The 24753-nt window shown below is 37.5% G+C and overlaps 1 protein-coding gene across 7 annotated transcripts; it reads right to left on the bottom strand.

The window, feature by feature from the left end:
* LOC114881260 (piezo-type mechanosensitive ion channel component) lies at positions 1–24745 on the bottom strand. Of its 7 annotated transcripts, none has more exons than XM_029197992.2 (37): positions 24383–24745; positions 19592–19684; positions 16946–17161; positions 16567–16799; positions 16066–16497; positions 15413–15535; positions 14214–14325; positions 14041–14150; positions 13691–13957; positions 13209–13535; positions 12830–13122; positions 12626–12759; positions 12429–12571; positions 12185–12361; positions 11593–12109; positions 11424–11519; positions 10919–11361; positions 10454–10859; positions 8862–8924; positions 8166–8311; positions 7327–7503; positions 5731–6027; positions 5596–5672; positions 5066–5143; positions 4072–4348; positions 3842–4005; positions 3619–3762; positions 3402–3560; positions 3192–3339; positions 2913–3127; positions 2680–2838; positions 2485–2611; positions 2008–2414; positions 1619–1914; positions 1300–1549; positions 992–1219; positions 1–919 (listed from the first exon to the last, which is right to left on the bottom strand). In XM_029197992.2, exons 2-37 carry the CDS (start codon positions 19653–19655, stop codon positions 814–816), a joined length of 7611 nt encoding a protein of 2536 aa, XP_029053825.2. In that variant the 5' UTR covers positions 19656–19684; positions 24383–24745; the 3' UTR covers positions 1–813. The 7 variants fall into 7 exon arrangements, with proteins under 7 accessions (XP_029053825.2, XP_029053827.2, XP_029053828.2 ...); XM_029197994.2 differs by lacking the exon at positions 15413–15535 and adding an exon at positions 14799–14846; XM_029197995.2 differs by lacking the exon at positions 15413–15535 and adding an exon at positions 14799–14843.
* Between the last annotated feature and the right edge of the window lie 8 nt (positions 24746–24753).

The following is a 24753-nucleotide window of genomic DNA, read 5'->3' as shown; positions in this document are numbered from 1 at the left end:
TCCATTCGAAACATGATTTATATTTGAAGATACTCTTAAAAGGCATATCAAGGCGACATGATACAATGTTTCAGCGAAAACGCGCATCGTATAATGTAATATTTACAAAGAATGATAGTCATCGTAAAGACGAATCTTCATTTCAAACATGTAATATATAAAACACGCTCAAGGCTCTACCATCTTCGCTATTCGTAAATGACAACTTGATGTTTTGATGATTAGAAAAACGTACAAAAAAGAACTAAAAATTTTGCTAACGGCAGTTTTCCGATGAACATGCTTTTATCTCGTAAAAATGCAGTCTGAAATGGAATCATGCTTGAAATGCAGACGTGGGCGTGAATTATAAATAAATTACAGATAAAAAAGAAACATCTCACATATGGTACGATAACTCATTCGTACACATTAAAAGCACTTCATAATCACAATAGTCTCTTCATATATTGTGCTACCTAAGCGAATCTCTTATAAATAAATATTAAAGTAAAAATTTCGCTTAAAACTAGGACAGTGAAATAAAGAATCTTATTCTTGCATCTTTTTCAACTTTTCGAATCAACTTCCTCATTGTATGTACAATTGCATACTATTAATGATTGAAGATAGGAACAATCTCTTCATTCATCAATCTAACAACAAACAGAGTTATAAATTCCTGAGCTTCTTTTCTTTAATTTCCAAATCACTCGTTACGCCATTATTCATAAGTGCGTAAAGCTATTTATATTTTGAAAGAAGAACTAGGCCAAAGGGTTAACTCAGTTTTTAACCTTAATAATATTGTTCGTGTTCCATTTTCGAAAATGTTTATTCACGACGAGTAGCTTCTCGAGATTCTTCCCTTCCCTCCTCCTCTGCTTCATCTTGATCTTCATTATCAGTCCGTTCGCCTTCTTCAGGAGGCCTTGTCCACCTAAACAAGAATATAATTAATTTATCATGTTCCAAATTCGATAATCTGATAATGATTATCTAAGTAATTAACCTGATTAACGTCTCTGGTGATCTGTAGAGGAATATCAATTTGGCAAATAGGTCCTCTTCGAGACATAATTCACCGCTTTCGCGGACCAAATAAATGTCCAGACACAGTCGGAGGATTCTGTCCACATAGGGCAGGTCATCGAACATAATCTTCGGCGCCATGTCACTAACTATTTTCCTAGTCATTTGGCTTATCACTATGACCGCGGTGGTATACAATCCTAAAATTCTATTAAACCATACACTAATTAATAATTGATACTCAATCAAGTCTGTTGATCAAAGGGGTTGATTATTTTCCAAACGTACCCTAATCCACTGATGAAACTCAAACCCTCAGGGAATGTTTTTTCATTAAACAAGAACATCATGATGTATTTGCAATTATTCAGAGGTATTTTGCTTAACAACTGCTTGTACAATGGATCATCACAAGCTTCGCTGACGATCCACCATTTCTGGTGGGCACAGCATTCCATATCAGTGGACAGATGAAGACTAATATTTCTATAGAGATAGCTATCGTCATGTTCTTTTGTATCCTCGTCGTCTCTTCTTGCTGGAAAATTAATTGACATTTTATATTTGGACCAATTTATTGTTGATCTACTTCTGGGACGTAACTTACATAAATCCATCAATTGGGGAACCACGTCGGTGTCGCGACCGGTTACTTTCAAGAATTTCGGAAATACATTTTGCAGTAGGATAGTGCCGTTATGTGTAGTCGATTCGTCTGTCGATAACATGTCAGCTAAGGTTCTTCTAACAGGATTAAACTCATCGTTGACGAATGGGAACAATTTTATATCACGAGTCTTCGTCGTTATGCCACTGACGTCTTTGGCATCTGTCTTTCGTGACACTGTCCATTCCACGTGAACGGTGACAGTGGTGCTGTTATCTTCTAATTCTTCTCTCAGTCTGGTATAAAAGAAAAATTACGTTGTTATATAGAATGCTGGGCACATGGTGTATTTAACAGCAGAGGCCATTTTAATTTGGGACTTAAAGTACCTTTGTAAGTCTGGTGGAGATATACTCCACAATTTTCTGGAAAATGCACTCAGTTTAACTGCAGCAACATCAGAATGGACATAATTTTCTAGGAAAGTAACTGCAGGTCTATTCCTTGAATAATAATTCGTAAACTTCTTGAATTCTGCATCACTGTACTCAATGATGGAACTACTTTGAGCAGACATGGAGTAAATAGGCTCGTATGGACCGATTCTAATCTTCATAGAAACGTCGTATGGAAGATTGGAAACGCCAACAGTGCCACCAAGTGCAAACAAAAGTAGTGGGAACCATATCAGTCCTATCATAAGGAACAAAGCACCACCACCCACTAGGTACTTGCTCATCTGATTCTTCTTGATCCCTCGTGGTTGAGGGAAATCTGCTTCTACGCCTCGCATACACTGAAAGTTTTATTGTTTAAGTGCTATTAATGTGTCTACACGTCCAAGAATTGAAAGAAATTGATCGTACTTTAATTTGATAAATGCTGGCGAATATGTCTTCCATTTTGAACCAGTCCATGATAGCCATGGATGTGTCTGTCCAGATCCAATCCATAACAGCTCTCAGCTCGAACAAGAAAGGAACCAGCATGAACCTGTTTTCGAAATAAAGATTAAATTGTTGTTTGTTATAAAATATAAAGACAACTGCAAATGTTCTAACCCTTTGAAGAGAACATAGTTCACAATGCTGTACTCCTTGCACAGGAAGTTACCAAGTATACGTGTGGGATAACCCTGTCGCAATTGATAGGCAGCCAATAGAAGGTAGAAACATTTGACCATATACCAAATTTGTGGTGGAAGCTTCTCATTAAATTGTCTACCATAATAAATGACTTTAGGTTAGAAGAATTGCTGAGATTTTGATTAAAATTTATATGTAATTAGTTATACCGTTCAGTCACGCTTGGCAAAATGAAGAACATCCACATGTGGACACCGAATATTAAACAATACTGGAAGATCAATTTTCCTAAGATGGATTTTCTTAAGAACAAAGCCCTATCAATGACTATCAATGCAAATTGCAATAACAACATCAATAAGAAGGGCATGGGTACTCGATTTTCTTGTAAATAAGCTGTCACACCGCCATCCCCTTGTTGAGTCTAAAAATGTACAAAAATTAATGTCTATTCCCCATGAAAATATATGTAGATGAATATTCCTTACTCCAAACGCGGAGAATCCAAAAATGAGCAGTAGAAAATTGAAAAAATCACAGAGGAACATATATGCGTATACATTGGTCTTCTCTTTACCACTAGTACTAAGAATCATTTTGAAGAAATTTTTCGGCGGTTCCATATACTTTTCAACACTGAAACATAAATTGTTATTTCAGAAAATGAACAAATATTCAATGAAACATCATTCACTCACGTCATATTCATAGCTTTTTGAAATTTTTCATTTTGAGGATTTAATTCTTCACTCTGAACTGCAACAAGTCTTTCATTTTCATCCTGGGTTTCTGGATTTTCACCTTCACCACGGATATTTAAAATCCTTCCTGACGGTGTTTTTACATGAGTACTACCCCTGAAAAAAAATTAAATTAATCAAATTAAGCAATCCAAAAAAAAATTTTCGAACATACTCTTCAGGTTGTTGTGGCACAGCCTCCCCTTGTCCTCTGTCTTCAGGAGGAGGCTTAGATGGAACTACAGTTAAATTGGAGGGAATAATTTTCCTTGGCTTAAGGGTTGGTGCTGTCCACTGCCCCAAGGACTTCAACATAAACCTGAAATATAAAATATAAAAAAAAATTAAAATATTTCTAATAGTCTACACATCATTTACATAGCCTGAATAAAATTTACCTATGGAAAAATACCATGAGGAGTAATAATAAATCCCATAAGGCATAATTAGATTTCCGTTCAACCCCTATGATTCTGGGCGTAAAAAGAGGATTATTGGGTGCAGCATCCCGGTTCCAAGGCAACAGTTCCAATTGGAAGATGCATTTTACGATAACAATTACCTGTAGAAATGTATCAGGTATTATTAATTTAAAAGATAATTCATTTATTGAAAAATCGTGTCTTACCTCAGTATACGCGATTAAGGTAACCCAAAACGTTTTCGAGGGTCGCGGAATAGTCAATGAACCCCAGCAAAACACCATGAGAGGCAGAGGTGTCGACAAAATGGAGGCGTTTTTAATTTGATGAAGAAACACCATGAAGTAACACAGTAAACTCGAGTGAGCCAATACACCGAACCATATAGAGGCCAGTAATTGTATTATCGGGGGTTGATCGACTTCCGATAATTCTCCCACTTCCTCGTCGTGTGGAACAGGTGACATTTCAGAGAAAAGTGTGCTATATGAACGATAATTTATATTAATTACATCAAACAATTAAATAAATAAAATTTCAAACATGAACTCGCAGAAGAAAGAAACTGCATAATTTTGTACAGCATAAAATTTTCTTTCTTTTACGAAATATTAACGTCGAAAGCACATTCAAAGCTTGAAAAACCTGTGAATAAAATAAAAACATGAATTTTTAAGAATTCAGTTGTACAGCATGGAAAAATATACAGTTCGAAGAAGAATGAAGAACAAAATGATTGAAACAGCCCACACGTTGTGTGCAAAGATTCACGTGCAAAATGTGCATTCAGCAATTAAATGAAAAATAATTATTCAGTTTTGGAGAGTTTCTCGATACCTGGAGGAGGACAAGTCCAATCCTCGCTCCAAACTTGGCGCCAGAATTCGGATCTGAGGAACCGTCAGCGAGCTTCTTTTCCTACCGAAAACAACTCTCTCTTTCTACGTCTACTTGAGATAAATGCGGGCAGAATTTAAAAAGGTGACTACATTTTATTTACGAGTTCACTTGATTGAGACATTACGATCAGAAAACGGATACAATTAGTGGAGATGAAATTGTTAACTATCACCAGATGATATCAGCTGATCAGTAGCGCAACTATGGGGAGTCAGAAGGGTGTTGACCCCTCTATTAAAACAATTATGGTTGCACCACTACACCATTTGATAAAAGCCGTTTGAAGCATCAAGAGCTTACCTTTCTTCCTGTGGCCGAGGTTGACTAGGACCCTCGCCAGCATCGACAGATTCCTCGGCAATTCCATTAATCGAGGATCTGTCAGACCGAGTACATTTACTACTCTACCTTCTACTGAACGATTTCTGGGCTAAATAGCAGGGTCAAGTATAAACTACTACTTCGTATAGGGACTTTGAACATTTCTATCGAGGATCGACTACTTTGGGAAGCACATCACTACTCAAGCTTTATAATTGTGGACAGAACCGGATTAAGATTTCTGAGGCTCGGGGCTATCAGATCTTCAAGACCTTAATTATTAAACTAGGTTCAAAGTAAAAGAAATTTCATTCAATATTTTTGGAGGCTGAGACTGTAGCTCCCCTTAGGCGTCTTCTTAATCCGACCCTGACTATGGGATACAGTAAGAACAATTGAATATACAATTTTTAAGATGAATCCAATTCATCGATACCCCTGAATTTCTTCTAAGCATCTACGAACAGATAATTGAAAAAGCTAAGATCATTTATTAATTAAAATCTTACCTCTTCTTAATCAAAGGTATCGGCTGCCACATTTGATTTATACCTAGCCTCATTCCCATTCGAAAATCTGGTTTTGCCTAGAAAGAGGAGGAAATTGAAGAAAATGAATTTTTCATGCTTCATTCAATCTTTTACCTTCAATAATTTCTTTTCTATCGCTAGAACTTTACGAATGTATCTATAGTCCCTTGAAAATCTGTTCAGATACTTCGTCATGGAAGTTAGGGCGCTGTTAATCATGACAAAAAGGAATTTAAAGTATGTGCTCAAAGACACTTTTTTCTCCTCTTCTTCCTTCTCTTCTTTTTCTTCCACTTTATCTTCTTCATACTCGTCGTCCGAGGGCTGTGGTGTCTTATCAGGTCCCACCTCTGACGTGTCTTTTTCTTCGGTTTCGATGTCGGCTGACGTGAGACTCGTCTTGTCACCGCCCTGATTCAAATGATAAATCATCATTTCATATGATGATCCTTTGATCCGTGAGGAAATCTTTAGTACGTGGAACTTGAAGACAGTGCCATCGATCAATAATTAATTACATTTAAAATTAATCTTGGTATGATTTAATTGATAATTTTTCAAATTTAATAAATAATAAAATTTTCAATCTAAAAAGAAATCAGATGGCATTTTGTCCGGTTCAAATTCTGCGTATACAGCTGCTCGGCATCGAACAGATTATACTGTTACATATTACAAAGCGTGAGATTACAGGTGCTAAAGTCGCTGTAACATAATGGAAACAAATTAAGCCAAAGAAGTATCGAGCGGTAGATTATGTACACCAACGACGAGGAGCCTCGCTGTCAGCTGCGACTACAACATTGAAGAGAAGTAACAAAAGGAAAAAAAGAAGAGTTAATAGAAATACAAAAAATAATGAAAATGGAAATTAATCGACGCAAATGAAACGCCACCCTCTTCCATTTCCTTGTTTGTTTTACAAAGCTGATGGCGAGAAAAATAAAAGAAGAATTAACGTTCGACTGTAAGCGCTGCGCTAGAGCGGGTGTGTGTGTCATCAAATAAAATTACCATGTTTCTGCTGTATTTGTGCTGACGAGATATACGTCTCGTGTAATCGAATTATTGTGTTAAAAGTGTTAAACTTGCGTGAATGCCTGCGTAGCGTTTAAAAAATCATTTAGAAAAAAGAAACAAGAAGACACACTTTGGGTTGCGATCGATCTTCGATGCACCCTTCAGATTAACGACAACTACGACAAAATGAAATAAAATAAAACAACGAACGGAAAGGAGTACAACAAAAGCGAATGAAAATTATAAAACAAATAATACTACTGAAAGATACACTGATAATCGACGATGTATTAGAGACAATGATATACAAGGAAAAAGAATTTTAATAGAGAATAAATGTTGAGGATAGCATAAATTAAATGTAACACAGGATAAATCGGTAACTATCACCATTTCAGATGATATTTCCGAAAATTTATCAAATTTTATTTGGCTGAAATTATGCAAATAACTTTATTTCACATAAAAGAATTTTTCTATCTGCAAAACTTCAACCAATTCAGCTTTAATAAATTTTTCAGAAATACAGAGCCCCGATTGAAATAATCAAAACGGTAATGGCTAACCGGTTCATCCTGTACGAATGTAAAAAATGACAAAGGATAAAATGATTTTGGGCAGGTGTATGAAAGTGAGCCTTTGTAGCAGTGACATGCAGCCTTTTTCTTTCTTTAAGGGGGAGGGTCTCACATCGGTGGCCACTGCTGTGTCGGTCTCGGAACGTGCACTTAGATAGGACATAGACGATTTCTTCCTTGTTAAGGGTACACTCCGACGACGAAGTCTCAGCGCGTCCTTTTCAGTCCCTCCGTACATGGCGACGTGCGTCGCGATCTCAATGTCTGTCTTAATCAGCGTGTTCATCAGCTGCAAGTTGGAGCAGACTCTTTAGTCTTACTTAGTCGTTGTCAATTATCACGGGACACGTGTTGCCTTCTTTCTTTCATTGTCTGACGACACTCCTCGATGTACCCAAGGGCGTGGAACACGTGAATAATACGGGTTCGAGGGGGGTGCGGGGGGGTGGGGGGCATTGGGGTACATGGTTGGGGGGATAACAGATGTAAATTAATGGCAGAATTTGTAGCACACACGGAAAATGAAAATAAAAGTTAAAAAAAAGAAAAAATAAAGGTATAGAATATCATTGATCACACGATATGAGAAGTGTCAACGTTTGGCTGATGATCCAGCTGATCGATAATGGGTAATAATCGAACTTCGCGTGAATCATAAGTTAACTAAAAGTTAACTAAAACGCGAAGTAAATTGAAACAAAAGTAAATCAAAAGAAATCAACATTGGCCGTGATTTTGGCTGATGATCCAGCTGACTTAACGTCAAGCTTAACTAAGTCATACACAAACTCATTAGATTTTTCAGTGGATCAAGCGCTTCAATTGGGATTAGTCAAACCCTCGTTTAAGATCCAAAACTTCACAGCAGACACCAGAGATTCGTATAGTAACCTTCCAAGTCGTGAAATTCAATTTTCTCCTGGCATTTCATCTGTGGAAGAATTGACATACCTCGGAGATGGTCATCCTTCGAGAACGTCTCTCTTGTTCCTGTTGAAGTTCTTGCTCTTTCTTCTCAGAATCGGTGTCGGGTATTAAATCGGTCACGTCGTCGTCGTCCAGATCATCGAACATGTAGTAATCACCCGATCTAATAGCTAATCAAGAAAAAAAGAATACTTAATGTCTGAGGAAATTCGGACACTACTGGTCGCGCTATTAGTGTGCCAAAGCCATGCACGATAAAAGTTTGTTTAACAAATCGACGGTGCTCAGAGAAGACCTTATTCCAACAAATTCACTGGTTAGAAGACGACACACATCTATTATATTTATAGAAATTGTTAATTATTCACGTAACACACACTGTTTTTAACCTTCCCCCTATATGCAAAGGTATAATCTTCCCCAAGGCTAATCACAATTTTTAATCTTTTTTTATACCTAAGGGGTGTAATTGCAGAAAGAGAAGGTTAAATCTGTGAATTAAACACCTTACCTATACTTTATCATAAATAGATGATTAACAATTAGGTAAGGTAAGGTGTTAATTTTGAAGAGACACACACGTACATATAAATAGAAAACTTATGTACAGCGTGAAGTTCTGTAAAAGCAGAAGGACCAATTGTTAATTAGGATGTGAAGACATCAGTTAGTGGAGTTAAAGCCCAGAAAAACTGCGAAGAATGGAAATTGTTCATTTACCCTCTTTGTAGGTCTTTGGAGCGCGAACTCTGTACAACGGCCGTGTCCCTGGATAGAGAGTATCTAACGAAAAGAAAAAACAGAAAAGATAGATAGATAAAGAAAACTGAAAATAAATGTCATCAGCACATACGAATTGATCTATCTTACAAACAATATACATCTATACATAATACATATATTACATGTTCAATAATCATAGTAGTATCCTGAAGTCCATGATCAGCAGGATCGACAGGGTAGGACGATCTGTGAAGAAAGTAAACGGATTTTGGATCTTCTATTTCCTACAAAATAGGTGAATTTAATTATGACAAAGATGGAGTATGGATCAGATGTCAAGGGGTGGGATAAAACATCAACAAAATAATCTAACCATCGAGAAACAGATACGAAATTATGTTCAATTATTTACATCTATGTACCAAGAGATCACATCTAACAAATTCAACGAAAGCGTATAAAGAAATATAGGATGATTCAAAAAACAACATTTCTATGAAATTTATGAACAACAGGGGCGACAGAAAGGGGGAGGAGTTTAAGAAGAGCTGAACATGACACCCCTGATTGAAAATATCAATATGGACAGACGTGTCCAACTTTCTATAGTTTCAAAATCAACAAAAGACTCCTATCAACACGATCAAAATACGAAACGAGAAAGATACGGGTGCGTCATAGATGATCTAGAAGGTGCTGGAGCGGAAGCATATGTACAGGACATCGTAGCAGATCGACGAAGAGGACGATCTTGTTTCCGTTCTGTCGTTACATGTGTGATGAGAATGCGGGGAACGGGAGGTGGTCGAGACGATCGACTGTCGTGGTGTCTGCAACCCGTTCATCCACGGTGGACCGATGAAGCTGGACTGACGACGATGCCTGATCGACGAGGTCAACGATCGATCCTGTGGTCCACGATCGTACGGCGGAGGAGAGAACACCGGGAACGTCTCGTCCGGTGATGGCCCGCGTGGATTCAGCTCGCTACTCGGTGGAGAACCGAAAGAAATACGAGTGGGTTCGAGGTAACCCTCGAGGCTCACTGTCATCACAGCGGAATTTGGGGTGGGCGCCTGCAACAGGGAGGCTGCTCGCGGTGTCAACGGAGCTGGCTCCTCCTCGTCCTCGTCGATCGGCGTCTGATAACCCTGAGGAGGCGTATGACCCGACGAGACGCACGAACTTACGCTGGAAGACCTTGCCAAAGGCGCCTCCCCTTCTTTTTTTTCGGGTGCATTAAATATAGAGATTCTTGGTTAGCCTGTGAGACATCCTGTGGTGGTGCAGGTGAGTCACGAGTTAGGTAAGGTTATTTCTTGGGTGCTGAAGGGTGCAGGAAGGTGAAGGATCATTGCTTCTACTAGTAAGGCTGATACCTTATGCCTTGGATTGTGAAATAAATTGCTTTCAGCGAAAAGGTCAACATTCTTGATAATTATTGGAAGTTCAAGGATTACTTCCAGGTAGTGGAAAGTGTGCTCAGATCCAAAGGATCAGATAGACATTCAGGATTACACAAATAATCAATCAACCTGACTGTTTAATTCCCTACAAAAAATAAATCAGAAGATTGAAACAGTCCTTACCAACTTTGTGCATCTGAGGTTCTCTGTAACTGGGTCCTTGTATCTTCCTCTGATTGGCCTTGATCTTGTCCATCTTGAACTTTAACTTCTGCAGCACGTTCCTCTCCACGTTATCCTGGATTTCAATACGCTTTTGATGTAGCTCCTCCAGTAATTCAGCACCTCGAGAAGCTAACACACTCATAGCTTTCGTTTCGTCCACTATGTGGAAGAAATAGTAGCTCTTGAAGAGTCGCTTCTGCAGCAACAGGAAGCCAAAACATAGACCGTCCCAAACCATCCCTATGTCCTCGCGAGGAACTTCACAATCAACTTTGTCCAACACAATATCACTGGCTGAACTTCGAAACTTCCTTAGACAGCTTATTCCAAACAACTGGATCACTGGACATGCTGAAGTTTCCAACTGTAATATCAATTTTTCATTAACATTGTGCTTTTATGATAAGACTTCCAAGGATTTACCTCTGTTATCAGGACACAACCTATACCCTGAAGCAAGGCTTTCAAGAAGATCACAGTAACGTTGTATCCAATCAACAGATTCCACCACTTCAGGATCGTCTTGACTGGTCTCAGATAAAAATCGCTGCCCTGCCAGAGGAATATGAACGCCCCGATCAGATAACCCAAGGAGAAGAGGTTGGTCCTCTTGGTTCCAGCCAAGAACATGATGGACAAAGTGATCCACATGAGACTCATCATTACACCTCGTTTCACGATGTCTAACCACGAGTGAATGCGAGACACGTAGTCCTTCACCGGATTTACGAAATTTGGTTTCTCCATGTTCTGGTACACGGAGTAATTGTGTCCAGCTGGAAATTCCTCTCCAGCCGCGGCGGTTCGTTGCTCGATTTGGAAAACGAGGCTCTGTCTTACGATCATCATCAGCAGGATGAAGTCACCTGGAAAAGAATCAAGTGGTATTAAATTAACTGAAGCAACATTAAGAACACATTAATCTTACATATTAATTTCCTCGGATTTGGTGGAAAATCTGGGTCAGGGAAGTACATCCATTCTTGCAGCCTCCTCAGTATTTTAGATTTGCTCCATGGATAATCTGAAAATGGTTCATTTCGATTTATAATTTGTGTATTCCAATTTATCAATTTTCATTATGAATGTTTAATGACCTAGACACAACCAGGAGGGCAGTGACACGACCAGAGCATACTGTATAGGTAAGAGGACTATGGCGAAGAACTTGAAGAAGGGCCAAATTTTGGAGATAGTTTTTCTCTTCAAGGAGAAGAGCAGCAACAACCAGATACTGTATAGAACCGAGTAAAAGTCCAATCTGGTACCAATCAGAGCCACAATTCCTATCAAACACATTTCCACGCCAAACTTGTAGAATCCATAATTGAAAAGGAATTTCAGGCATTCTTGGATCCCTTTATCAGCATTCGCTCTGGTGATCGATGGGAACATGACTTGCGGAGTGTCCAGTGGTTCACCACGCTGTTGTCGATAGAAACACTGTCGAATTCTGATGATTTTTCTCAGTGTCGTCACTGTTATAATCCCTATGTAGCCTTTTAGCAGTTCTGCCAGGTGTCCTGGTTTTGCTTTCTTCACTCCAAACCACTCTGCTATGTTGTATACTGTGTTATTACTGGCGTAAGGATGTTGAGATTCGTCTGTGTCCCTCTGAAAATGTTAAAATAATTTTGCAGAAATTACTATTTAATTACCAATTATTAAGGAATTTTCTCGCATACTTACCGTGCAATTAACGTTCCAATTATTATGCTCAATATACTGAATCTGATAAAGCATCTTCACAACCAACAACATAGCGATGATCGCTGCAATGGTATTGACCGTGCAAATTTGAAGGCTCCTCTTAGAATTGATCATGATAACCACTATCGCAACGAACACGAAATTAATAGCACAGACCTGTAATATACAATTTAAGTAAACCATATATAAAACACAAAATTTAATTAAATCGATGAGAACTCACATCATTTACACAAAGAAGTATCACAGAAATGAAGATAATCTTCTGCATATGAATTTCAAGAAACAGCCAGGTGTGATTGTAAAAGTTCACAAGATGACCAATTACTTTACGGAATAATGCAATTCTTTCCAATCTGGACATACCTGAATAAATAACATATTTAATATATTTCTTGTGAAATGATTAAATTAACATACGTTTTAATTGCCGTAAGGTGTACATGGTTTCGTCGTTCTCTTCAGGAATAAAAACCTCCGTAGGATTGTTTGGTAATATGTTAAGAGTCGGTGAATGGCCAAGACTGGATCGTCTGATAGTGCTACTCTCGCTCCTACGATTTTTAATCGCACGTATTATCAACCCATTAGTCTCAGATTAAACGACATGGTCAACCTACTAACCCGAATCTCTCGATATTCGTCACTTCCAAGAAATCTTTATGGAAATAATGAATCTGAAGGACAGTGATAATGACGAAGAACGTTGGTGTTAGAAGCCTAACGAATAGATCTTTGGTCTCATATTTTTCTAATCCTATGTCCATTTGTAGATCCTCATCTATGCGCAAGTAATCCCAATATCCCTGGAAATTATGGAATTGATAAGTGTAGACGAGAATCAACATGATCACCGAGTACCCGATGACTGTGAGCCAGAATGAGTACATCATCTTCCTCCATACTGTCCAGGATATCTGGATAATCGTAAAAATTAAATGTCTTCACCATCTTCTTCATCATCTCATGAGCGAGAAAATATATATTTTTTAATTTCATGTACCTGGAACGTAATGACTAGAACCAGGAAGAGAGACATGTAGACAATCCTGAAGACCGTCATACGTTCGCCAGTGATTCCACAGATGAAGAGCATGATAGCTACTACGGCGATCCAGAATTTCGTAAGTAACTTCTTCAGGACGATACCAACGTCCTTCATGAATTTACTTTTGATTTCAGGTGCTTCTTGGTTCATGGCAGTGGTGGCTGTCGATACGGACACGTGTAATGGAGCTACCATGTCTCGCAATGCTGAGGAACGTCTCTGTCTAATTCTTTCAGCGTTATACTGTCTCATCGTGATCCAGAACATCGATATGAATAGACACTGTAAAATGATTGTTAGGATTTGTTGAAGATTTAGCTGATATTAATTTAACCCTTTCATCAATAATCGAGGTGACTTTTGAATCTGATAAGTAAAATTCAGATTTAAGAACGAAAGGGTTAAATGAGTTCGATAGATGATTTTGTTTTATTTACTTTGACAACTAAATGCCAACGACTTTGCTGATCAGCTTTACTAAAACCAATTTCCGACATTTTTACTCCATTTATCTTTGTTGGTAGTTCCTCCTCAGTTAAATCCATACTGTAAATATACTGGCAAAGAAGAAGAAGCATTGCATATAGAACGATGAAGGGAGAGCACTTCATCATCGCTGCTCTTTTGTTAGGTGCCATCCAGAGGATCAAAGCCCATAATAACAGAGCAAACGTTGTCCAACTATGATACATTATGCTCCAAGTCTAATCAATGAAATAATACAATAAGCATATTTGAAATTCTATTGTATGACAATTATGATTACGTTACTGATATCGATTCTTACCATCATTATAATATTGGTAGCGATGTAAGATGAATTGATGATCAATTGGAAAATCGAGTACACAGCCATAATGATGTGTTCGATGATACCAGATTGTTCATCAGGAACAGCTGAAGTTTATTTGATCAATTAATTGCATTTCACATTTTTATTTGATTCGAAGGAATACAAACCTTCGCTAAGACTTTGCAATTGAATACTGTCATCCTGATGACCATCTTGAACGATGACACTTCCGGTGGAATCTTGCAGCAGCCCCGTTCTTCCGGACCCAAATCGCATCAACTATTGAATAAAATTGAGAATTCTAATAATCTCTATGTATCTTTAAAGGATCCTATTTCTACATAGAACTATGCTATTTCTCGCGATGGAATTTTAATTTGCACTACAAAATTCTCTTCTCATTAAGCATACACATGCAAGCTACACGAGAGTGATATTATTCACCTTCACCGTTAATTAAAGTAGTGCAATTCTTAAAGTGTAAGAGATTTAAATGTGCAATGATTGTGTAAAGAGTAAGAGAAAAGTATTAACCCCTTCGCTGCGAACAATGAAAATATAAAGACAGAGGTTTTCCTGACCTTTCCAAATTTTGAAGTGGACCCCTCACCATTTTACAAAAAATTCATATTCTCGCAGCGAATTGATTAAATGTGTTTGTTTAAAATACATGAGAATAGCATCGACATCGAACGAGTGAATAAGAGTGATCCCTGCGATAATGAACGTGCAAACTTAATCATTATACGTACGGGTGTGCGCTCGTCGACAGGTAGAGACGACGAATTAACGATCGGCTTCTAAAACAATGGCAAACTAAACATAGCGGCATCCAAACGGAAAAGAGTTTTTTTTTTTGCTCAGCGTTAAAGAACAACCGCAAATCTGGAAGGCGACAGCAAATAAAAAACCAACATGGGGGTCGTCTGATTGGAAACTGGTCCATTGAGTAACAAAGAAATAATTTTTATAACTATTACCATTCTCCTATGTACAAATCAATCGTGTAACTGTAAATTGTGCTGCATTCCATTTAAATATCATTCCAGTATAAAACAAGTTAAAAATTGTTCCTTACACGACGGATGCAGTGTAATTTTGACACCAAAGAAATTTCCAAAAATTATTATAATATAATATGATATTTATAAATGAAAAGTAGGTGAAAATTACAATGGGTTCGTCTTGCAAGGTAAAACGAATCAATGGGAATTTACAATTGAAATGGTGCATAGTTCGATGAATAACATTCCGAGTTAATTGAATAATTGTTTCTACAAGGAAGGATAAATGATTGAAGCGTGACTAGGAGGAGTGAATAATCTTTATTAGGAAAATCAGGACATGCTGGAGGAAGAATCCTTACGCGGGCTTTTCGACGGGCAGATTGCCATCTTTGTGAAGGTGTCCTTCGTCTGATAGAAACGTGTCTAGACAATGGAGTGTCCAGGTTCTCCAGTTTGCCGCTTAAGCGTTTCACTTTCTTTGCCTGGAACGCCTCATTAGTAAAAGCAACATTCTTCAAAACGGAACAAACTTGGATTCGTTGTAAAGTTAGTTAAGAGATCATGGAAGCACAGTTATTCGTGTTATCATATCAGTGTTAATTGTTCTCTTTAACCACAAGGAATTATTAATTGAATAAGGCGAACAGGCACGCAATCTGAGAAGATAGATTCAGAATCAAGCTCTTAACAAATTTATATTAATTTGTTTATCGGTTGTTTTTAGGACACCCAAGGTATTCGAACAGTTTTTAGTCAAATACTATAACAATAATCATGATTAATTAATTAAATAATATTTGAAACTATTATGTTGAGGGTGAAGTCATTCTGGAGACAGTGTCAGATTAAGGGCGGGTCTTAGAAGGTTTCCTCTCGAAGGTTTAATAACCCCAGGATTTAAAATGACAGGTAACTTTGATAGAAAATCATTTTGAAACTTCCAGAATGACTTCCTCCATTGATTGCATCTGTAATTAATATAAAAGAAGACCGACATAAATAATGAACTCACCGGCTTTTTGCTCAGGAATTGAGACTGCAAAGCCAGAACGTAGTACAGCCAAAACAGTCTCAAACAGTATCCATAGATCAACCAGTCAGCATTTTCAGTATAGTTCACGTTTCTCGGATCACTGCATTTCGTCTGATAGATCGGAGTCAAAGCGAGATAACGCTGCCAGGTACTGTTCAAAGGTATCAATTCCTGAGGCAGTTGATTCTGATAGCTTAGGAGGATCAGTAGATGGATGATCACGATGATCATCACGATCCTGCAAAGCACAGCGAATCCCTTTCGAAGCTCTTTGTTGCATGCCCACCAGGTGGCTGCTCCTAGGAAGACGACGAAGTAGAAACCACCCTCCACTGATGGTTTCAGGGATGCTGTGATGCATAATGATGCCAAGACCACATAGGTTCCGATGCGACCCAGGAAATTGACAGCCTGAGTATTTTTCGTATTTTTAATATTCTTAAAATTTTCATTACGGAGAACAATGCTTTGGACTAATACCTTTGTTTTACTGTCCTCGGTCTTTTTAGTGTTCGTTGCACCTTGACGCAACGATGCATCATCTTCTTCGTCGGTGACGGAGTTTCGAGACAGGATACGACATATACAATACACTGCTATGCTAGTAGGTAGGACAACTAATTCTGGGGTTAACCAGAAAAAGATCTCCCAAGGAGATGCGCTATCTAGTCTCACGAAACCTATGTGTCTGAAGATCACTTCCATCCATTCGCCTAAAAATCATTCAGATACGTCGAGGACCAAGTAATTATTATTAAAATTGCACTTAATCCTTAATATATCAAGTGAATTAATCCTTAGAGATTTAGATTTTTTTTTTTTAATTTGAGAATCATATTCTGTTGCATGATTTACGTACAATTTTGAAGAAAGTGTCCATAAGCAGGCAGCGCCAGTAGAACTATGTGGAAGGTTAATTGACTGGTGGCTGTGAGGAAAGATAGGCCGATGCAGGTCTTCAAATAATGTCCCGTGTGGCCAGCCATTGTCTTCGCATTTGGTATGGGGACATGGGGTGAGTATAGCATCAGAGCTAAATAAACCAGGGACAGTCCCACAGGTCGCCATACCGTACCTGTTTAATTCAATAATCAAGCGATAAACAGAAGAAAATAGAATAGTTAATTTATATCATGACCTAATTTCTTTGCTGTATTAAGCTTTAAAAAAATTGTAAAAATACTCTGGATAAATTATAGTTGAAAAATGTCACAACCGAGTGGGTTGAATAACTTTTTACAAAAGGTGAATACTTTTTTGACAATGATCTATGATACAAAAGAACACCCACATTCCGCGACATTTCTAAACGACACTCGTCACGCAAACAAGTGCATTTCATTCTGACGATATGAAACAGGGACTGGGTAGAAAGAAAGACAATTTTCTTGCCTGTGAAAAGGTCAGTTTCAGCCTAGGGAGTTCACAGATGAAACTCCACGTGTATTGACATTTCAATCTTCAGTTTACATACACGAATGAAATAATAATGCTGAAGAATACGAGGGTCATTCAATTACTAAAAAGGCAAACACCTGTGCTTTAAAAATAAAATTTGTACAGGTGCAAACTTTATCAATGAATTATCTTTAGAAAGACCAAGAAGGGATCGCGTTCCCATACCTGTTTTTACATCTAAAAAATTTCTATGTAAAAAAATATTGAATGAAATTATTTACTAAATAATTTTTATGTATAAAACTCGATCTTTCGAGGATTAAGAATGAAGAACCGATGAGTGTTAATATTAAAAACATTGGATGATTCTCTGATGACATCATTATATGAAAATAGTGATTCGTAATCGACTGATGACCTTAAGTCGTGGTTAATCCTATTGAAAGTGAATGAATCGTGTGAAACTGGAAATAGTATCATTTTCAAGGTAAATTATAAATAGACTCCTTTCTCCTGCTCGAATATTTTTTCTATTTCGAAATAGAAATTTGTCTAATGATGGTACGTGAAATTTAAGTGTCTCGTGTTGATCATTCTATTAGCAGACGAGGCTTATTATTCTCATTAATTATCAGGGTGTTATCAATAGTGCCACATATGTTCATGATGCGTCATGATGTTTCTACGTTGTCTTCAATAAATGACAGCCTATTTTCTCCAATTAAAGAAATATCTCTTTAATGACACCCGATAGTTTCCTCGTTGGTGGTAAATTTATAAAAGGGATAAATTTTTATTGTAACAGAGTATCGTACTACTAAAAATAGGAATGATGTAACATGATTCTCCTGTTGTTAAAATGAAAAAGGAGAATTTTCAAAGGTGGTTTCACCAGCACATATATATATTTTGAGAAAGTGCCGCAGAATTCCACCGTCGAGACCGTTTCGATTCTGTTTGCAAGGCGCCGTCTATAATTAGAGAGCATCGCTTTCGTTAGAACGTTGTCTGCATTTTATAAAAATTCTCAAAATTTGTACTATTGGCGTAAGTAGAGTATTTTTCTAAATTTTAAGAATCTTAAATTTTTTAATTTTATAGTTTTGAAAATGTGAAATTTTAATTTTATAATTGTAGAATTTTTGAGGGGTCTCAGATCCACCCTGACTTCTACCTAGCTACGCCACTGATTTTTACATTACACTTTGAGAAGAGACGTCTATTAATAATATAATCGTGTAGGCGAAAAATTTCGCGAGTCAAAGGAAGTTTTAATTCCCACGAATGATCTTTTTCAACCACAACTCCCTTTGATCTTCTGACCGCAATCGGTGCAAAAAATGAAATATGAAAGAAATTACGACGTCGGTGTTGAATGCAACATCGTTATCGCCTGTATTATCATCTTGCACGAGCTGGACGAGGTAATTAACCGTCCACGGTTTCTATAATTAACGATGCATCGTGAAAAAAGAATGCGAGACGCGTTCCAGCGAACCACGTACACGTGAAAATAACACCAATTTAATTTTTCATAATCATACATAATTATCCTCTACTTCTTTTTCAAAATTTATTCAATTGAAAGAGGGCGGTGCTAAAATTGAAATAATTCGTGCATTGTACTGGAATACGGATAATGGGCACTCGAATTTATTGGCAACTGGTCAAACTTTTGGTTGCTGAACACCAGGAAGAGAAAATAGTAAACAGAGTGCAGTCTGCGAATAGAAATGCGATTTTCTAGTACCACGGTGCGAACCTGACACGAGATCTATAAACTTCCAACAAGAATTATTCGAAAAACATCTGGACTCGTTTACAGCTACGTTATTAAATATTCTCCTATCGTAATATGGCGTAACATTTCCTGAAAGCTTATCGTAACAAGTGGGACACGCTTATATTATCTATTCCAAACAGGCTGCATAAAATCATTAAAAGGATTCTGATGACGGAAGAAACAATTAAACATTCTATTACGGGAAAGCATTCAATCGAAGAATTTTATTAAAACCTATCCAAAAATATTCGCATCAATTTAATCAGATATTCTGTATGATCGAATTATTTATAAATTAAGATGACGATGGTGTAAAAGACTCACATCCTGTCAAGACAAGTGGCAGAACAACCCTGACGAGGGCCACGTTCGGCCAATACTGCGGCATGCCTCGATCTGCTCGGATGGCCTTTCACCCTGAAACACAGAGAAAATGGTCCCGTAAAATTATCCACCGTGTATGTACGCTGTCAACATCTCGAGATTTTGCAACGGCAATGTCAGCTCTACTGGAATCGATACGACACTGCCGCAGTCGAATACCTTTAACCTCGTTTTCTCCAACACGCGCCACCCGCTTTATTCTTACGTTCCGCTATCCCTTTTCACTACCCCTTTAACCCTTCTTCAAGAATTAACGACAAAATGTACGTATAAATTATCCAATTTATCTCTTAACCTATTACCTCTTTGATCCATCACAACAGTGCTGGATTAATCGATAAGCGAAATAAGCACGTGCTTAGGACATCAGGGAAACAGGAGAAAGGGACACTGAGAAATTTTGTGAATTTTTAGATCTTTTATGTAGCAATAGTATTAATAAACATTTATGCGCATATGTGTACGAAACAGCAGAAAGAAAACATTTTTTGGTAATATAAATATAATGAATACCCTGTATAGAGGGACCTCAAAATCTTTGAGGTCCTAATCTGGCAGTGCATTACAAGATCATTAATTTCAAGCTGTCTACAACGTTAAGGGATTTGTCTGATTTATAAAGTGTCGCTGTTATAATTTATTAAAAATTGTGCTCGTGCCAAACGTTAATGGTACCCAAACACCCGATGAATGTACACATCGGATATGACGTGCACACCGTGTGCACACATTTCCTGTTTCCGTATAAAATTTCACTATAGTATCGATGTTTGGTTTCGTGAAAGAGGGTCCGGTCATTGGGCGGTTTGGATGATCACCAAGAAGTACACAGTTCAAAAAGAAACCTTATTATTTCCTGTCGATTTAATGCTCCATAAATAATTCCCTCCTTTAACAAGAGGGTAAATTGTCATTCAGAGATAAAGGGTTGAAAATAGAGGAGAACTTGAAATTATTTGACAAATTGCTTCTCAGAAGAGCTTTCATCAGTTGCCAATGGTTTCGGTAAAAACTGGCGCACCCAGCTTAATTATCGAGCAATTATACGGTACTGTATCGAGTAAGGTGCGTCTACCTATTTCCATGGACATGATATATCATTATCTTCTAACATGATACCAAAATAACAGAGCATAAGAGGAATAACGATTGATGGTCGTAATGATAACGTCTATCATCGATATGGGATCATCTTTTATCTTTCATATTTCGTGAAAATTGTTAGACACATCGTCTCTATTTTTTTATTGTCTTCATGCGTCTCCCATTATCTACGAATGTTACAACCGATGGATATATGCACACGGTTTTATCGTTTGACCCCGATGGAAAGAGCAGCTGAAGAGTTTAGTGGTATCATAAAAGGAATTACTTCCTGATAAGCAAAGTAAAATGAAAATGGTATTCTGAAATTAACGTCCACAGCGCAATTCACCGAAGGTAATTTTTACGACTTACCAGTCATTAAATTAACACTTTGAAGTGTAAGAAAATTTTAAGCAGCATTGATATTATATCACATGATCGCTTTAACAATGGAGAATTTAAATGCACAATAATTGAAACACTATTTTTATATTTCCATTGAGAAAACAAAGAAGTGAGAATGTTACGAACTTCCGGTTACATGGAGAGGAAAGATTAGAATTTTTCACGGGGAGTTACCTTGCTTCACGCACAGTTGCATCGAGGAAACGCGATATCAGAGGAATAGTTAACGTGCAATTCGTTTTTAAACCCGATCCATTAGAGAGTTTTCCGCGTTCGTCCATGTATCGTCTTGTCGAGGCCTACGGAAAAGGTGGAGTAACGTCCCCCTTTGACAAATAAAGTGACAACAAGATATACGATCGATGACACGCGTGACTAACTATATATCACCGGAACCAGATAAAAATCACTGGGAACTATTGATAATTCTGACATTTTCCAATTCATAAAATTTCAATTTAAAAGGTTAAAAGAGAACAAATGTTTCAAAGATATGAAATTCAAGAACAGACGGTGTTTTGAAGCGTATGCAAACGACACTCGTGAGTCGCTTTGCATTAAGTCCATTTAGTTGAGCCAAGTAACTCGGTACGTGAAGGTGCATTTCAATCAACCACGTGTCGTCTTGCTCTGACCAGACCGGTTCAAGAAATATATTACTCGAATCAAATAACGGGGACACTTGTTTTTAATTCCTCTCCTTTTAATTCAGTCGATCAATGTTTCTCTTCGAATCAGGTAACACAATTCTATAAATGAACATATTAAAAACCTAATCTAAAAGTGTGAAGAATAAAATTTTAATAATATATTTTGGAATATTCTTTGCTTGCGATAATCTGCTACTATTAATTTTATTATCATCGGTTTTATTAATAGATTTCCTTCGGCAATGATCGCAGAAATGAATCACCATCTTATCGACTCCGCTGACAAACAGATAACACGATGCTAGACTATAACAGGTGCCTGAAAACACTGGAACGAACTTTACTATCTACAAAGAGTTCTTCGATACTTCCTCTTTGTTTTAACTTCGTTAAACGAGGAATATGAACAGCGTGACTTTCAATAGTGAATTAGTAGTCGTCAGGTTTACCTATGAATCGATACCAATGACAGAGACATTGTGGTATCTCAGTAATTTTAGCCTTCGTCGTTCTGGAAAGTCAATCGTGTAAACGTCGTGCACAGAGTTGCTCAATGAACGTTCAATTTACTATGCGATTGATTCTGCGAAACTTGGTGACTATTAATAAGTTTATCGATGAGGTGAAGTAGTAAGTAGTGAGACACGTTATGACGCTAATGACGAGAACAAGTACCACCTTGTCATTACAGAAGATTACTCATCATTTAATTATTATACAAGGCACACGTACAAAGGATTATTAAATTCTTTCGTCAACGCGCACGAAAGACTGTTCCCTCACGAGGACTCGCTTTGATTCTCGTACAGTACCTTCTATTAAATTAATCGGATACTCTTTTACAAGGAAATGGGTACACATTGCGTGTACCGTGTGCGTAGGGGGTGCGTGTGACACGCGACCGAAAAATGGTTTGATTAAGGGTGTGCACGGGGCTTGTTACATATTTTCAGAACGAGTACGATTCGGGTTAGATTTTCGAATAATTTGATATCGATTAAATTCTTTATCTGAACGTTTAGCATAAATTATAAATTTATTTGTAATTATTAAAATATAAAATTATTAGCGGAAATATAAATTCTAATTTCACACCATAAAGGTATATTTCTGTTATTTGTAGTTTTTGTCGCAAAAACGATCCCGTTTTGAAACTTTCGTGTCCCAGATTCAGAGGTCTTAACTATAATAGAGTTGTTTACTATTCGGCTTCTAGCCTTAGGAGCCTACAAATGACTTAGTCTAATATTGTACCAGGCACAGGATCACATCTAGAATTTTTCGGGCCCTAGGTATACAAATCAATCAATTTGTTTTATTATTATTTTACCTATTTTATCTAGGAGCAAAGACCCCTACGCAGTTCGATATTTTAAATTTGATCTTTCAAGCCGGAATTTAAATATCAATTCAGAAAATAAACGGAACCCAATATTCACCCAACTACATATTACCATTTTTTTAATTATTCCTTAGTCATTTTAAAGTGTACGAGTAACAGTCATTTCTTGATTATAAATTGCGTTATTTATAATCACTCGCGAGTAGCTTCGCTGTATGTAAATACCTAAACTCACCGACTTATGATAGTCCATGCATTATCGCCTGTTTCCTCAAGGCCTCATGCATATTCGTGAATGTACAGAAGAAAGCAAAGGCACACCATGATTCATTGGTACCTATCTCGGTGCTTTTAGGTACGTATTACTCTTATATCAGAATACTGCAGAGTTGGTACCCGGGTAATGACTCTTGTTAGAACTTTTCTCCAACGAAGAAATCGTAAACTCCGCGAAATGTCAGCGGTTTTACGAGCAGCTCGTATTCTTCCGCCTCTCGCGCGGAACCAAACTAGTTTCCGGGTCACGAAAATCGTGACGAGACGAATTTCAAAGGAGTAGAACGGGGGAATCAGAACGATACAGGTTTCTAAGATTTTTAACATAATTCTAAGGAACTCGGAGAATGTTCAATGATTTATATTCTCCTCTCACGATTCGAGATCCGTTAAGTATAACAGTGCTGCCACACGATGTTAATAATACTATGCAAATTTTACTCCGATATTCATATCGAACGATCGACAAAGAACCTCCCAATTTATAAAAGATTGCGGTGGTGTTTATACGTAATATTAACGTTATTCAAAATAATTTAATTGGATAGGAAAAATCATTGTTTAAATGAGTCAGATAGCGATTAAGACATCATAATTTATTATAGAGCAGATAAAATAAAATATTCATTTAACAAATCCTATTTTATAATAATAAGACATTAACGTGTTAGCCGCAGTAGATCCAGCCATGTGTGCTGCGGCATTCCACTGCGCTCAGAACATTGAACGGAGAGAATTAAAAACTATACAAATCTAACAAAATAATTAATCAATCAATATTGAATTGCTAACATTTCAAATAATAAAATAATTTAATAAAAGTAAGAGACTAAATATAAGAATCCATTTTAAAATTCTTCTTCTTTTAATCACAATTGGATGATTTAAGCCGGGAAGGGTTATAGGGTCAAATGCATTATCTCGTTCCGAGATGAATTCAGCTGAGAGGAGCCACGATAAAAAGAGGCTCACCTTGAATGAAATAACTGTGTGTGTGTTTCAAAGCATCCCTCCCGAACGATTTTCTCCCAGCTGTCTTCAGGTCGATCGAATCTTGAGGAGAGCAACATGCGCCTCCCGGCTTGAACACGCGCGAAATCTCGCTGTCACCGCTCTGTCTGCCACTTTCACTGAATCGTTAGTTTTAAGTTTCTACTTTCGATTCGACCTCGGTTGACATGTAACACCAGCGGATAATATTCTTGGCCAGTGAATGATACAAACGCCCATCGGACGTTTACCGCGAAGAATTGCGACGCCTCCGCACCCAACCGGACACTGACACACTACACGCTCCGAACGCCGACTACCATCGGCTGAACAACACCCGCTTTGAACAGCCG

This window comes from Osmia bicornis, chromosome 14 (genome assembly GCF_907164935.1).
Source record: "Osmia bicornis bicornis chromosome 14, iOsmBic2.1, whole genome shotgun sequence".
Lineage (NCBI taxonomy): Eukaryota > Metazoa > Arthropoda > Insecta > Hymenoptera > Megachilidae > Osmia > Osmia bicornis.
This window is presented reverse-complemented; position numbering and strand designations above follow the sequence as displayed.

Excerpts from the sequence above, each read along its gene's own strand:
- LOC114881260 (XM_029197992.2), bottom strand. The coding sequence starts at position 19,655 with ATGCCGCAGTATTGGCCGAACGTGGCCCTCGTCAGGGTTGTTCTGCCA. Across the intron at positions 12,362-12,428 it reads TACTTCTTTGTGTAAATGAT|GTCTGTGCTATTAATTTCGT; the intron begins GTGAGTTCTCAT and ends TGTATATTACAG. Across the intron at positions 7,504-8,165 it reads GAAGGATGACCATCTCCGAG|CTGATGAACACGCTGATTAA; the intron begins GTATGTCAATTC and ends TCCAACTTGCAG.